This window comes from Epinephelus fuscoguttatus, linkage group LG14, assembly GCF_011397635.1.
Source record: "Epinephelus fuscoguttatus linkage group LG14, E.fuscoguttatus.final_Chr_v1".
Lineage (NCBI taxonomy): Eukaryota > Metazoa > Chordata > Actinopteri > Perciformes > Serranidae > Epinephelus > Epinephelus fuscoguttatus.
In genome coordinates this window covers 37475126-37489648 of record NC_064765.1, presented here as the reverse complement: position 1 = coordinate 37489648, position 14523 = coordinate 37475126, and the positions used below count along the sequence as shown (strand labels likewise).

Genomic DNA, 14523 nt, shown 5'->3' with positions numbered 1-14523 from the left:
ACCCTGTCAAAAATATAATAAATAATGTAACTTTAATTACTCCATTAAATTACATATTACATTTGACGACTTTTCGATTACTTTCCCAACAAATGTTTCAAAACAACAGAATGAATGTTATCTTCTATAGGTCAGTGTTTCCCAGCTGGTCCAGCCATGGGGTCCAGATTACTCCTTAGTCATTACAGTTTAACATTAAGCGCCATACTTGCTTTTCGCTATATCATTGAGCTATGTTGCTGTCTCTGTCAAGTAGCTGTCCGTTAGCTAACCCTAACCCTAACCCTCAATCTACAGCAAGAAATGGCACGTCAAAAAAAAAAAAAGCTCTGTGCCGGAAATTCACTGTACTTAAAAATAAATTGTGTTTTTTACAAACTTGACACATTCGTGAGTCACTATTCAAAATGGACCAGCGACCCACCAGTTGGGAACCACTGCCCTAGGCAACACATTCTCACTCAGACCTTGTCACATATCGTTGTTTGGCCATTGACTTTCCACATAGACATCTGATGTGTAAGGTGCCCTGGGTTTGTTGGTCCTGGGATGCTGTGTCCCATGCATTGTCTGTTTTCAAAATACACTTCTGTTTTTACAGGAAATGTACAGTTTGCATAGAGTCTCTTTCAAAATAAATGCACTATGCCAGTACAGCACTGTGAATTGACATTTTTTTCCTTCAACAACAAATGCACGTGGTTATGTTTTGCCAACACATGTACGTGGTTGGGTTTAGAAAGACGAACAGGGTTTTGCTTTACAGTCTTAAAGGAAGCGAAGACTGCTCTCCTGGGTGAAAGTCTGTGGTTGTTGGACTACAAACTTTGTCAAATATACTTCGCTCAACTTCACCACACCACAGACTTTAAGGGCTGCAGCTGCTGCTGCTGGGGACGGATGGTGAGAATCCCCTAGCTGCACACACAGTGACAGGGCTAACTGTTAGCATCACACAGTTAATGTTACCTTACAGTTATTAACGAGTTTAAGGACAGAGTCAAGCCGTTCCCGTGTTGGAGTGAGTTTGTTTGAAATGTTTCACAGATGCTGCTGTGTTAGCTCATGTTTACCAGGCAGACGTTGAACTGACTGTCACCAGGAGAAGAGCAACTCCAAGTGTGGAGATGTGAGCAACAGAAATGTTGCAGCTCTGGCAGGATGCTGGGACAGTCTAGGAACACACCCCCAAAGTAAAAAGGATCAAACGCAGGTATTGTTTGACTGGAGATGTTTCGATACTACTTGCTACTTGGTAAGTTATTTTGGTTGATACTTTAATATATTAATTGATTTTATTTATTTTGTTTTTAATGTTTTGGAGATTCCTCTGCATACCACTAGAGGGAGTTTGTGTAACTATAGCTTGAGAACCAGTACAGTAGATGGATTGGGAATAAATGTTGCAATGCACAATGCCAAATGAGCATTTTAAGTTCTAATTAATGTGAAAATTAGAGGGTTGTACCCCAGTTCACATATAAAATGGCTGACAGACTGCTGAAGCACAGTGAATCTGGCTTCCAATGGCTGTGTGTAGGTATGTACAGTGTGTGCTATGAGCTCATGGTCAAGCACAGCAGCACCCCCAAATCCCAAAATGTCCAAAAAGTAAATTGAGAAAACATTTTACAAAATTCTGTTGTATCTAAAGTGTAGGGCTGCCCCAGACTAAAAATGTTCCTAGTTGACCAATCGTCTTCATTTAGAGCCATTAGTCGACTAGTCACCTGCATGTTTACGATATTAATTTAATTATTGAATTACATGTTTCAGATGATACGTCATGTTTGTAGTCGACAAATGACAGGCAACATGTTGTGTTCGTCCTTCAACTTCCCACACTTAACATTTCCTGCCTGACATGTTATTAATTAGCCTGTGTAATAACCGCAGGTACCAGCCCTGTGAATTAATGTGACTCCTGTGTGACTGCTGAGCGTGGCCTGTTCCTGTGTCTGTCTTTCAAATCAAATTCACATATGGTCCAGTCATTTAGGTTTTTGATTTATTTTAAAAAGGTGCAGCTCCTAATGCAGTTTCACGTTGTTGCTTTTTTTGTTTGTTTGTTTGTTTTTGTTTCGAGACCAATCAAATTTTGCCAACTTATGACATTCTGGTCAACTAATGCTTGGACAAATATAAGGAGGCAGCCCTGCTAAAGTTTAATGATAATTTACCATATTATTTTGCTCAATTCAATTTCAATTGTGCTATGATTAGTTTGCTGCTAACTAGACGGACAGCAGGGCTGGCAGGGACGGGTTAACCCATAGTGGAGCACCAGGGTAAAAATTAGTTTGGGACATTTTGATTATAATTTATTTAAGGATATTTACCTAGCATGTGTATTCACAGATAAACACATCAACAACAAGAAAGTGAACCAGTGTTGAGCTCATGACAAAAAAAAAGGTATTTTAAAAATTGTAATGTAACTTAAACTGTAATAGATTCCATATGAAACATGTTTAAGTATTATTGCAATCTACATAATCTACTTGAAAACAGTGTCATTAAATCCCAGTGAATAAAGCTATACTTGCCACATGATTCAAGTCCTCTGAGAGTAAAGCATCTTTGTTTCAATGAAATATTTCATTGTCAATCTTAAACTAACACATATTCATCTTGATTACACATGTGGCTGTCTTTTTCAATGGAAAAACTGTGGCACAGATGATCTGTGGCAAAGTGTGTTTGCTGAGTCCACCTCTGGTTAGCAGTGTGGGCTGCAGAGTGCTGCGCAGTCAGCTCTGATTAGAATAAAGCAGAGATCACAGTGAAGCTGTCAGGCTGCATGTCTGCACCACTCTGATACTCAGACATCAGTCATAATCAAGAACAACTGCACAGAGTTGAAACTGCTGCTCACACTGTCATCAATGTCACGCTGTAAGTCACATTACAGTAGAATGCACAGATGGGAAGTCCTAACTTCTATAATGGTGTTAGTGTATATTTCATTACCAATATCAATGTGATGCCTTTAGTATTCTAGCAATGATAATAGAATGTTAGCCTATTTTTAATACATTGCTGAGCATACAATTTTTCAAACGTGTGAGTACTAAATGAACTCCCTCAAATCCTGTGTCCATCGTAAAGTGCATCAGATATTTATTTATTTCAGCAAAAGAAAACGCACTTTGGCTGAGTTATAGGTAGACTTTATCCTGTCAATAAATGTACAGTTTTGATGTAAAAGAGAGAAGACCTGCAGACAGACAAGACAGGAAGTCAGATAAGAAACATTTTACTTTTTAAATATTAATTTCTATACTTTTTTCCCCAAATCAAATGACCATCTTAGTGGACATCAGGCTGGTTTCTGTCATCAACAACCAGATATAATTGAGACTGACTGCATGAAAGTTTATTCCTGACTTTGAATTAAATAAATAAAATAAAGCTCTTTAAAAAAAAAAAAAATAAAATTCTCAGAAGAAAATATACAAGACAAGTCAGGGAATCAGTGTACAAATATAGAATATAGCAACAATGGAGGCTCAAGGTCTACTTACTAGCTTTTTCCCGAGCTCACAAAATCCCATATTCCCCCCAGTCACAGGTATTATTTCTAATGAGGCAGCCAGGTTTGTCGGTTGTAAGTAATAGCTTTATCAATGTTTTAACAAAAGGTTTTATGCATTATTTATAAACTATAAACAAAAACAACTTAAGATTCTATTTTTTTATTTTTTTAAGAAAAAAGGATCCATTTGTTTTAACTTAAAACAGTTGGTTTGAGTCTGGGCTGCCTTGAAATTTTAGGTTGATTGAATTTTGTAATGATTCACCGTGTCTTCTCAGATTCAGTCAACTTAAAAATCTAAGGCAGCCCAGACACTTACTGTTTTTAAGTAAAAACTAATTGTTAGAGTTCTTTAGAGTGTAAAGATGAACCCTTTTTAGCGCTTTTCCATATTAACATTACTAACTGCAGACTTACATTTGTTGAAGAATGCCTGAGTAGTCAATCATCAACACCAGTGCCTCAGTAGATTATTTATTAACTATCAATATTGCTAATCATACGAGTAAGAAAAAAAAACAAACAGTAAAAATGTTTACAATGTTTGAATTCACCCAGCACATTCAATGCTTAGGCAATGGGATGACAACTAAGCTGTCTCTGTGTCAACCTTACAAACTGTATTTGCTGAGGAAGGCCATGAAATGGGATTGGAAGCTGCAGACAAAGCTCCCAAGTGGCCCTTGTACTTTGATTTATTTATTTATTAATTTTGTTTAAATGCATTTGAGATGCCTTCTGATGAAATCAGTCAGTCTTTAAAGCTATTGAAGTATTATATTATGACCTGATGGCTTCCATGACCAGCGTTACTTGCTCTGTGGGTTTCAAGAAAGTCTAAGAAGCCCAATTATTCTGAAAGGCAGTGTCATGAATAACATTTTGAAAATAAAAATAAATTAAATTTAAAAAATGCAGTAGAAACAATACATTGCTGTCCTACGCATTTGTACAGTTATCACACAGCTAAAGCCCACTACAGTGTTAGTGATATTTTCCACCGTGTTATTTCTTCATGGGTGAAAAAACTGCAAAAAGCAAACCCCTCAGGTCTGAAGGGGTTAACACAAACAGTTTTACAAGATCATACAGAAATAAAATATTGTATCAAATTATGATTTAAATCAGGAAATATCTGATTACAGAGTACATTAACAAGAATAAGAATCTGGTGCCAAATTCCAGCACTGGACTGTTTTCCACATTTGCTGAAATGAGCTTTCAGTCATAACTCACAAAGTATGGAGGCTGCGTTCCTGTCCCTGCAGCTATACGATCAAGACAGGATTGAAATCATTCATTTATTCGCTTCGTTACCGTTAAAAGTAAATCTTCGTATTAAATCAGTAATGTATCCCTGTATGTCCCGACCCAAACAGCTGCTGAGCCAGCTGTTAGTGCAACAATTTCAATAATCACCTCAGGTAATCTTTTCTGACTTTGTTCCTTTTGGTTGTAGGTTTTCTTTTTATTATTATCATTATAGTTATATGATAAATGAGATTTCTGTCATGAGTAGGGATTTTGTGAAATTGGTATTATATTCATCTGTACGTATTGTTTAGTCTTGTCTGTCTTGCTTTTGTTTATTGTGTCACATAATGTAGGTTATTTGGACTTCCACGTGAGCTGAAATTCCACCCATAGAGAGGTGTGGAACTTAATATGGAGTTAAAATCTGACCTTCACATCATTTTACAGCACAGTGACAAAGACTGAATTACAGCCCATCCAAAAAAGGCCGTATACTACATCCACACACTTGCCTGCTGATGGAAACAGCTCATGAAACCTTTAGTTTGATTGAAATTTCTGAACCAAAGTGTGGGAAACAAATACCCAACCTTAAGCCCTAAAACAATTCCAAATTGTGGCTTTCATCATAGTTTCACATGGTCCTCTAAATGCTGTTTTTCAGCTGAAAAAATAACACATGTAAGGACATATTTAATCCTTTGTATTTGTTTTGGCATGGAAACCTAAAAGATCAGAATATCTGTTAACTATCGGCTATAACAGCTCCAGTGCAAACACTCAAATGTTTTTAAACTTGCCAAGGTTGTATGAGGAACAGACATTAATAATGATCTCAATGTATGTTTAATTTTTATTCCTGGTGATTTACTATTTCTAAGCTATGTTTTTTATCATCCACCATAATACATGATCTAAACCCGGAACTTTTATCACAGAAGAACACAACAAAAACAACAGATGAAGGAAATCCAATCTTACAACATCCTCAGTGGGCAAGGGCACACAAGATTTGGGGGATTTCACCATACAAACAAAGCCACCCTTCCGTATGGAATAACCCTCAGTTTAGGGAAAAGGGTATTCTTTCAGGTTGGCAAAAGGTATATTTGCTGTCAGTGACCTTAACAGAGTTGCACATTTATGTCATTTGAGGGCCTTGAAAAAACAATTTAGTTAGACTAATGAAGCGGATTTCTTAAAGTATTTACAGAATAATCTTCAAGAGTTTTTAAATTACCCCCATACTCGACACTGCCTCAATATTGTACAAGAAAATGTCAAATATTCAAACTAAAATGTGTAAAAGCCCGAGACAAATGTGGCACAGGGATCTCGGTTGTGAGATTAGGGAAGATTTATGGCAGGATATGATTTCGATGCGAGGAGTGAGTTGATCCACCATAAAGTTGTACATAGATACTGTATTATTGTTACACACCCCTGAAACTGTTTAAAATAGGTCTAACCCAAGACAATAAATGCTGGTAATGTAATAAAGAGGTGGGTATTCTTCTCCATGCTCTATGGGACTGTCCCATGGTATTACCTTTATGGAAGGTAGTATTGAAAAATCTGGAAAGGTTCAAATGAAAAAAAAAAGCTCAAACAGCCTCTACCAGATCCCCATAGCTGCGTCTATTAGGGGACGAATCTCTTGTGCCACCAGGCTTTAATGAAGCACAGTTTGAACTGACAGTAACAGGCCTTACTGTAGCGGCCAGGCTTATTCTATGCAACTGTAAGAGTCCACATAACCTGGAGTTTACAGAGTGGCTACGACAGAGACGGCTGCCTTTGAAAAGATGATTGCCAACGTAAATACTATCCCAAATAAGACCAGCCAAATATGGCAGATTCTTCTGGCTCACATTAGAGATGAGACATCTTCGAGGGTGTGGAGGGTATTAGGGGACAGGATGTGTATGTATGTATATACTGTAGTGTCTATGCATATGTATGCATGTGCATGTCTAAGAGCTATCGGGGCGCCAGGTAGGGTTCTTGTGGCTGCCTTTTAAGTTTGTTATGTTTTTTGTTTGTTTGTTTGTTGTTGGGGGTTCTCGTGAATCCTTTTATATTTATATAATTTGTATTGTTCTATTAAGTCTATAAAGTCAATATGTTAAAATGAATAAAACTTTAAATAAAAAACATGAGCTAAACCAGAATTTCTCATTGTCTTCAGTGTATGATTATTCCCATCTTCTATGTTAGTGAGGAGTTAAAAAGGCTTTTTACATTTGGGACTGTGAATATATATGCTATAATGGAAAGGACAACACATACGGGCCTGATGCTTCTCGAGTGTTCCAGTGGAAAAATGTGGGGCACAACAGGTTAGACGGGCAGTACAGTGTGTTCAATGTCTGAGGTCCATCAGAGGCTTCTGACACTCAACACTGACATTCACACGCCATTTAAGGAGCAAATGAGCAGCTTTGACAATATGAAGACCAATTTACTTACGAGCGCCAAAACATATAGTCTAATTATTCCATTATTCCATCTACAGAAAAGTAAGTGATAACAAAATGAGTCATTAAACAGCAGAGTAAGCTGGATATTAAACCAAATCAGTCTCTCCCATGAGGATTGGCTGCTTTAACTGGCTGATTTTCAGACTAAATACGAAGTTTGTAGACAACAATTTGACCCACTTTGTGTGACGCATAGTTGTCTTAATCTCTTTGGACACTTTAGGACTAATCAGTTGATCTAATGGAAAATAATCAAGGCCGTAGCAAAAATTTTAGCAATAGTGAGGTCATCATGAGTCCCCCAAGCGCCACCGTCCACCCAGCAGAAAACTATGACACCAAAAGGGAAGATTTCTTGAATACTGATTGTTATTATTAATTTAATTTTTAACATTTTATTTCTCATGTTTTATTTTGCACATGTTGTACTTATCAACATGAAGCCATCTTTCTCCAAACCATTGTTGAGGATGGAGGGGGAAATTTAAGTTGCTTTTGAAAAGATATATGAGGTCTTACAATACTGAAATCAGCTTATAAAACATCCAACGCACATGTTATTTTAAATTGTAGAATGTAACTACTGCCAAATTAACAAAAGCCCCAAATGGCATGGAAAAAAACAACAATAGACATGTGGCATTTAGAATAAGTTATATTAATCTGCTATTATTTCTATTTTTGTTATTTGTTTTATTTTTTTGGTCATTATTTGTAGAATGTAACTGCTGCCAAAATTTGTATTTTATTACAATTAGAATTTTAAAGAATTCAAACACGAGCTACCTTTCTAAAATCCTATGCCTTATATTTTTTGAATCTGTCCTTTCAGTATTACAGCCAAGTGACATCAGCATCTCTCCACCTCAAAGAAAAAGTCAGACAACATGGTGATGATGTTTCATTTATATTTTAATGAATACTCGCTGTCCTTTTACGTAGGTTTGCTTATTTTTGAAAAATAAAATAAGATAAAAATGCCGGCTTATTTTTCACATCAGCTGTATGGTGATGCTGCGCTCAGCCTCAGAGTGTTTTTACAGTCTCCACGTGTTTCCGCTGCGGCTGGCTGAGCGCACTGAATAATGCTACAACGGAAAAAAATACCAGAATTACAACATTTAATATCCACAAAAATGTCACATATAATATTACGATATATTCAGACATGTCAGTCAATCCTCCGGGCCTCACGTCATCTGGCGTGCGTAACATTACAAAATAAAAAAAAAAAACTTAAATTAAATATAAATAGCGGACACAGAATCCATAATAAAATGTAGATATGTACAACTGTGCAACATGGCAACACGTTTGATCACACCACCAGCATGCCGTCGAGTCCACACCACTTTCCACTATATGTACACACACATGTGGCCGCGTCAGGTCGCTTTTATTATCAGCTGTCCGAGTCCACCTCGCTTTTACTCTCCTCGGTTTTCTCCGCGGACGTTTTGGTGGATTTGTTCCATTTCTGAGAGTTCTCTGATTCCTCTGATGAAGACCTTTTCTGCCTCCTCCACTTCGCGCGTCTGTTTTTGAACCAAACCTACGTGTTGAAAACAAAGAACAGTTTTAATACCTAAGACTAAAGTTTCTCCTTCATTTCATTTCATTTCTTTACTTTTTCAAAGCTTTGTTTTATTTTCTTGCCCGTAATGTTTGGTTAGATCTCAAGAGCCTAACAGTGCTTCCATTTGTCGGTATTTGTTCCTCCGCATAATTAATCCCAGTCTCATGTGACGTCTATGCGGGATTTCACGTACGTCAAGCCTCACTTTACATTTGTTTTATGACGCTCTACTATTTACATATTAAAACTTTGTTTTTTAATATCCATTGCCCGTATTGTTCAAAGATTGAAACATTGTGTGTTCAAATGTATGTTTAGCCTGTAATGTTTCTTTTCTTCCCACAGCGCGTCAGATCAATTCAGTCTTATTTATAAAGCCCAATATCACAAATCACAATTTGCCTCAGGGGGTATACGACATCCGTCTGTCCCTGGACCCTCACAGCACATAGGCTGAGGAAGAACTCCCTGAAAACACCCTTTAACGAAAAAAGTCAGTTGTATTTATAAAGTCAAAAATCACACCTTTGTGTGAAAAATCGTCAGAGTGCATTATTGTTTTTTATTATATTTTTTTTAAGAAAATCCAAAACAAAACATTATTCATACCATGAACTTCTATTTACTTTACTTACATTCTGCTGAGTTTTGCTCATTAATTTGATAATAATAATAATAATAATAATAATAATAATAATCATAATAATGATGATGATGATGATGATGATGATAATAATAATAATAATGATAATAATGGCGCTGTTAATTATTATTAGCAGCTGTATTGTTATAATTATTACTTACTTATTATTAGTTTGTTCACGTGGATTCCGTCGAAAATGTTATTTTTTTCATTTACTCAGAAAAATGATAAATGAAAGCAGAGCTATTGTCTCGATGAATACGTCTCTGCTGTAAGTCATTAAAACTGCACTGTCAGACACAACAAATCTACCACTGAAATGTCCTATCTGCTCCTGATCAGATGTCACTTATTGTGATTGTGCACTTATTTTTAAAGTAAACTAAATGATGTCACATCCTTTTCGGGTTTTTTCTTGTTGCTGTTGGGTTTTTTTTTAAATGAACTTTATAGGCCAATAAATTAGGAACAGGGGCGGGACAAAAGTCCTGGCCGCCTATAATAATAAAATGATAAAAAAAAAAAAAAAATCTTGATAATAACCAAAAATATAGGTCCGTGGTTATTACCTAAATTGTGTAAAAGTCCATATCAAAGAGACTAATAATAGAAATTAAAACTATGCTAATACTACTACTACAACTACCAATAATAATAATAATAATAATAATAATAATGATAATAACAATAACAATAATCTGTCAGCTACATTTGTCATCTGTTAAAAAGACTACAATTGTTAGTCTATCTCTGGTGCATAACATCTTTGTTTCTTTAATGAAATCTGTTTGTTTTACAAGAAGAAACCAAACTATTAGAATTATTATATCAAATGAGAGAAACTGAATGTTGTTATCCCTGTTTTGTCTTTTTTAAAATATATAATGAGAATCAGTGCAGTGAATGAATAAAAAAAGCAACTGTGTGAAAAATCAAAGCGGCTCTGACCTCGACCTTCTCCTCCCGGAGGTGGACCTTGCGGGCCAGCTGCTCCCGGGTGCCGACGTCCGGGTACTTGGTCTCTTGGAAGAGGCCTTCCAGAGCCTCCAGCTGCTCGTCCGTGAAAATGGTGCGGTGCCTCCGCTTCCTGCGGCAATGCAGCTGGTTGAGGAGCTGCAGCTCGGTCCGCGACAAGCTGCCCATGTTCATGTAGGACATCATCTGGTGCGGGACTGGAGAGATAAGCACCGAGCCCGGGCTCTCGTAGCCTGCATGGCGGAGGGACGAAGAAATATCACGCACGAGTGAGTTGAATGGTTGGAACAATCAAACTGCCGCAGTCTATATACAAACATATAAACAGTGCTCGTGCGTAATGAGGCTAATTGGAAGCTCTGGCTTCGGCTGTGTACGATCAGATTACAGCTGGTGCGTAAAATAGCGCACTTGAGCTTTATCTTTTTATGTTAATATTTTTGCTCATGCATTAAATATAGCAAACTCTGTATCTTTAACTGTGTGCAGACATATTCCCCAGTTTGAAACAGTTTCTCCCCCTGTACACACAGCTGTGTTAAGCATAAAGCAACAAGTTGGAAACGGGTTTCCACATTAAACCCGCACCAGCACTGGGTCATCAAACGAACAAGATCAAGACATCACACATTTATTTGACATCAGATTTGTTTCATTTAATATTTCATATTTGCAAGTGTCTCAATCGGTTTCTGTGTGTAAATGTGCAGAATGTAGTAGCCTATATGTGGAAATTAACGTTGCAGTTCGTGATTTTACGCATAAGATTAAAATTAAAAATTTTGTCTGTGCGAGGAAATTTGTCACGAAAACAGATGATCAACCATCATGTGTTACACAGACTGCTGGGAATCAGCCCTTTGATTAACATATTGTTTCGAAATTTGGGCTCAAACTGAGACCTGGTACAACGAATACAGCACACACTGTCTGCAGAAATACCACTTTTTATTTTTAATTAATGTTAATGTTGCTTAAAAAACGACCGATCTTTCATTTAAAAACAAACAGAAAAAAAATCCTGCATAACTCCTTGAGCAAAGAGTTCACACTTAAGTTTAAGCTGACAACTATCAAAAGAGCATGAGTTTGGTTATCTTACCTGCCGGGATGCAGGGGCACTGCTGCGGGCTGAGACCGGGCACAGAGCCGCAGCACGGCGGCGCTCCTCCGGCGCCCTGGACGTGTAGCTGTCCGTAGTAGTAGCCGTTATATCCTATCCTGGTCCCGTTCACAGACTGAACACCGGGGGGGGAGGGCCCGCATGTGGCCGAGTACAGTCCGTTGTAGTCGGTATAGATAGAGTCCGTAAGGCCGGCGGACAGCACTACCGGCCCGCTCCGGTGCAGCAGCAGCGGCTCCTTGCAGCTCGGCCGGCCGGACAGGATGCTGTCTATGCTGAACATCCCGGCGGGCATCACACCGGTGCGCGGCGGCTCGGAAACGGGAAAACTTGGGAAAGTGGGGAAAAAAAAGCTTGGTGAAAGTAAAAGTCCTGGACTGAAAGATTTCTGTGCTCCGTGGACAAAGGTTCTCCTAAATCTGCGCCATGGTGACTCTGGAGGGTACTTTTCTTCCGTGCATGCGCGACTCCGCGGGTTCGTGTCGAGGATGCGGACTGGTGGTTTTAATAGGACCGACTGAGAGCAGGGCTGCTTTTATACCCCGCTGACGTCACGGTGGAGCGGCTGCTCTGGGATCAGCTGCTGGAGCTCGCGGCGTGAACGGCCACATATCTGTGTATTGAGAATTAATTCAATTAAGATAATCCGCACTGTTTGCAGACTTCAGGAACTCTGTTGTTGGGGCACAGAGGGTCTTCTTTAGAGTAATCCGATTATTTCCTTGTCAATGAAGGCATCATAATCTATGGAACACATTTACATTAGTATTTACAGTCAGGGGGCGGATAGGGCCTCTTCCACCGATTATAAAGTCAGAGTCAAACCTTAAAAACGACACCAAAATAAAGAAATGCATTTTTATGTTCAGAATCTTTAATTGTACTGAGTCAGGAGGGTTACAGCGTTGGGGGGTTTTTTTATTATTTTTTTTTTTAATATTGTTGGTAGGTTTTGAGGGGGAAAACAGGTTTTGTGAAGCAATTCTTTTTTGCGAAAAAGTGATGAAGTAAGTTAAATGCTATTATTAAATTATGAATTTCAAATCGTTTGGCAACTTCAAGTCTATCATTAGGTACAGAAACTTTTTAATTAAAATGTATTGATACGGTTATAAAATGTGCCGTAGGCCTCAGGAAATTTACGCGTGGAGTCGTTTTTTTTATTAGTCATGATTATTATTAAATAATCACTTATTTTTAATGTAGTGTTACAGATGTGTAAACACTCCCAAGTCATGCGATTATGCTGCTAGCTGACGTTAATAAAATAACCTGTTGACCTGTGTGTGGGCAACATGTGTGTAAAGGTGCAGTAAAACTGTAATCAAGGCTTTTATTTGTTCTCCGCTTCCCTTCCCTACATGAGTAAATGAATATTAACCGTGTTTCCACGTCGGACCGAAACCACTGAGCATTATATCTGGGATTCATCTCATTATCCACCGTCCGCTCGCTTCTCCGCGGGGAGCAGATCAGCGCGTTTCCTCCCCGGCAGCAGCTCCCTCTCTGCGGGTCAACACCGCCGAACATTTCCCCCCTGACCGGGATAAGATAACGACCCATTATCGCCTCCATTCAGCCTGGAAAAAGAGTACTTATTGCATATTTACACCGCTAATCAACATGCGCGGAGTGGTCGAGTTTGTCTGTGTGTGTGTGTGTGTGTGTGTGTGTGTGTGTTTGGGGGTGGCTGCTGTGGAGGAACGTGGATTCCCAGTTCAGACCTTAATGGGACTCGCTGATTGTATTTAACACTCAGTGGGGTCTTAACACATGCTCACGTCAGGCTGACAGATAAGTTTGTGATTTGGAAATGTGCCGTTTAGATATAGCAGATGATTAGAGCGGTGCGGACACAGAGTTAGAGCTCTGCTTGAAGCTTATTGTCCTCCACTAATGCGTTAAAGCAACTGATTTCAATCAGCTCTACAGATGAATTCCACCTACTTGTTTCCCTGCACGAAAATATGACTTTTATTAGTTTTGCATGGTATTTTTAAATTGTGGATAAAACATATTAATCCCGCACAAACGTCAGCTACAACACATTAAACAGAGTTGGTTCTAAGAGACAGAAAGAAGGCATTTAAATATGTTTGCCACCCAGTAAGTTTCGATTGAAGTATTAACTTATTTCCGTGAAAGGGTTCTTAATATATAGGCCTAGCTGTTGTTGTTTTGTTTTTTGTTTTTTTGTTTTGTTTTGTTTTGGTTTGGTTTTTTTTGTTTTGTTTTTCTTTTGCGAGATTGGTCACATCTGATAATGTATCAATTTAAAAAAGTAATCGCCACCACCATCCACACCCAGAGTCTATCTGATGGGCACATATGAAACAAGAGTTTTGAGGGTCTTCAGCCAAATAAGTTTGAGCATCAAACACTTCGCTAATTTCCTGCATTCTGCTAAATTTTTATACACCAATTTGTGCTATTTCTGAATTAATTTACAGTTTAAAACGTCTTTAATTTGGTCAAAATAAAAGGGTACAAGGGGCTACAAATGCACACGTTTCAAATATTTAGGGGGGCATGGCCCCTGCCACCCCCCAAAAATCTACACCTATGAACCATGTGGGGTTTAAAAAAAAAAATAAGGTGAAAACAGGCACATGCAATTTCACAGGTGTGTTAGAACATACATGATGATTTCTTTACCAATTCAATATTTTGTTCTACTTCCCATTAAGAACCTGTCTCCATTTACTGTGTTTTCACCCTGTGGAACATCAGGCAGCTGTTGCTTTTGCTCATGACAGAGATGGGCTTTCACATTCCCTGCACTGCACTCTGATTTTGCAAATGATATAGCCTACCGATGTCTGTATGGCTACCTGTAACTCCTCTACTTGCTCCCTATTCCACTTCACTACATGTTTTCTTCACAAAAATAGATAGCACATATGGATTGTTCTTCATTTAAGAAAGATCTGATTCTAT

The 14523-nt window shown here is 38.2% G+C and overlaps 1 protein-coding gene across 1 annotated transcript; it reads right to left on the bottom strand.

Annotated features, from left to right (window-relative positions):
• Nucleotides 1–8459: 8459 nt before the first annotated feature.
• Nucleotides 8460–12067, bottom strand: gsc (goosecoid). Its single transcript, XM_049596331.1, has 3 exons — nucleotides 11566–12067; nucleotides 10437–10696; nucleotides 8460–8821 (listed from the first exon to the last, which is right to left on the bottom strand). The coding sequence occupies exons 1-3, from the start codon at nucleotides 11879–11881 to the stop codon at nucleotides 8672–8674; spliced, it is 726 nt and encodes a 241-aa protein (XP_049452288.1). The 5' UTR covers nucleotides 11882–12067; the 3' UTR covers nucleotides 8460–8671.
• Nucleotides 12068–14523: the final 2456 nt, after the last annotated feature.

Coding starts and splice junctions, on each gene's coding strand:
- gsc (XM_049596331.1), bottom strand. CDS start 11,881: ATGCCCGCCGGGATGTTCAGCATAGACAGCATCCTGTCCGGCCGGCCG. Junction 10,697..11,565: donor GTGCCCCTGCATCCCGGCAG/GTAAGATAACCA, acceptor TCCGCCATGCAG/GCTACGAGAGCCCGGGCTCG. Junction 8,822..10,436: donor TCCGGGAGGAGAAGGTCGAG/GTCAGAGCCGCT, acceptor TTCAACACGTAG/GTTTGGTTCAAAAACAGACG.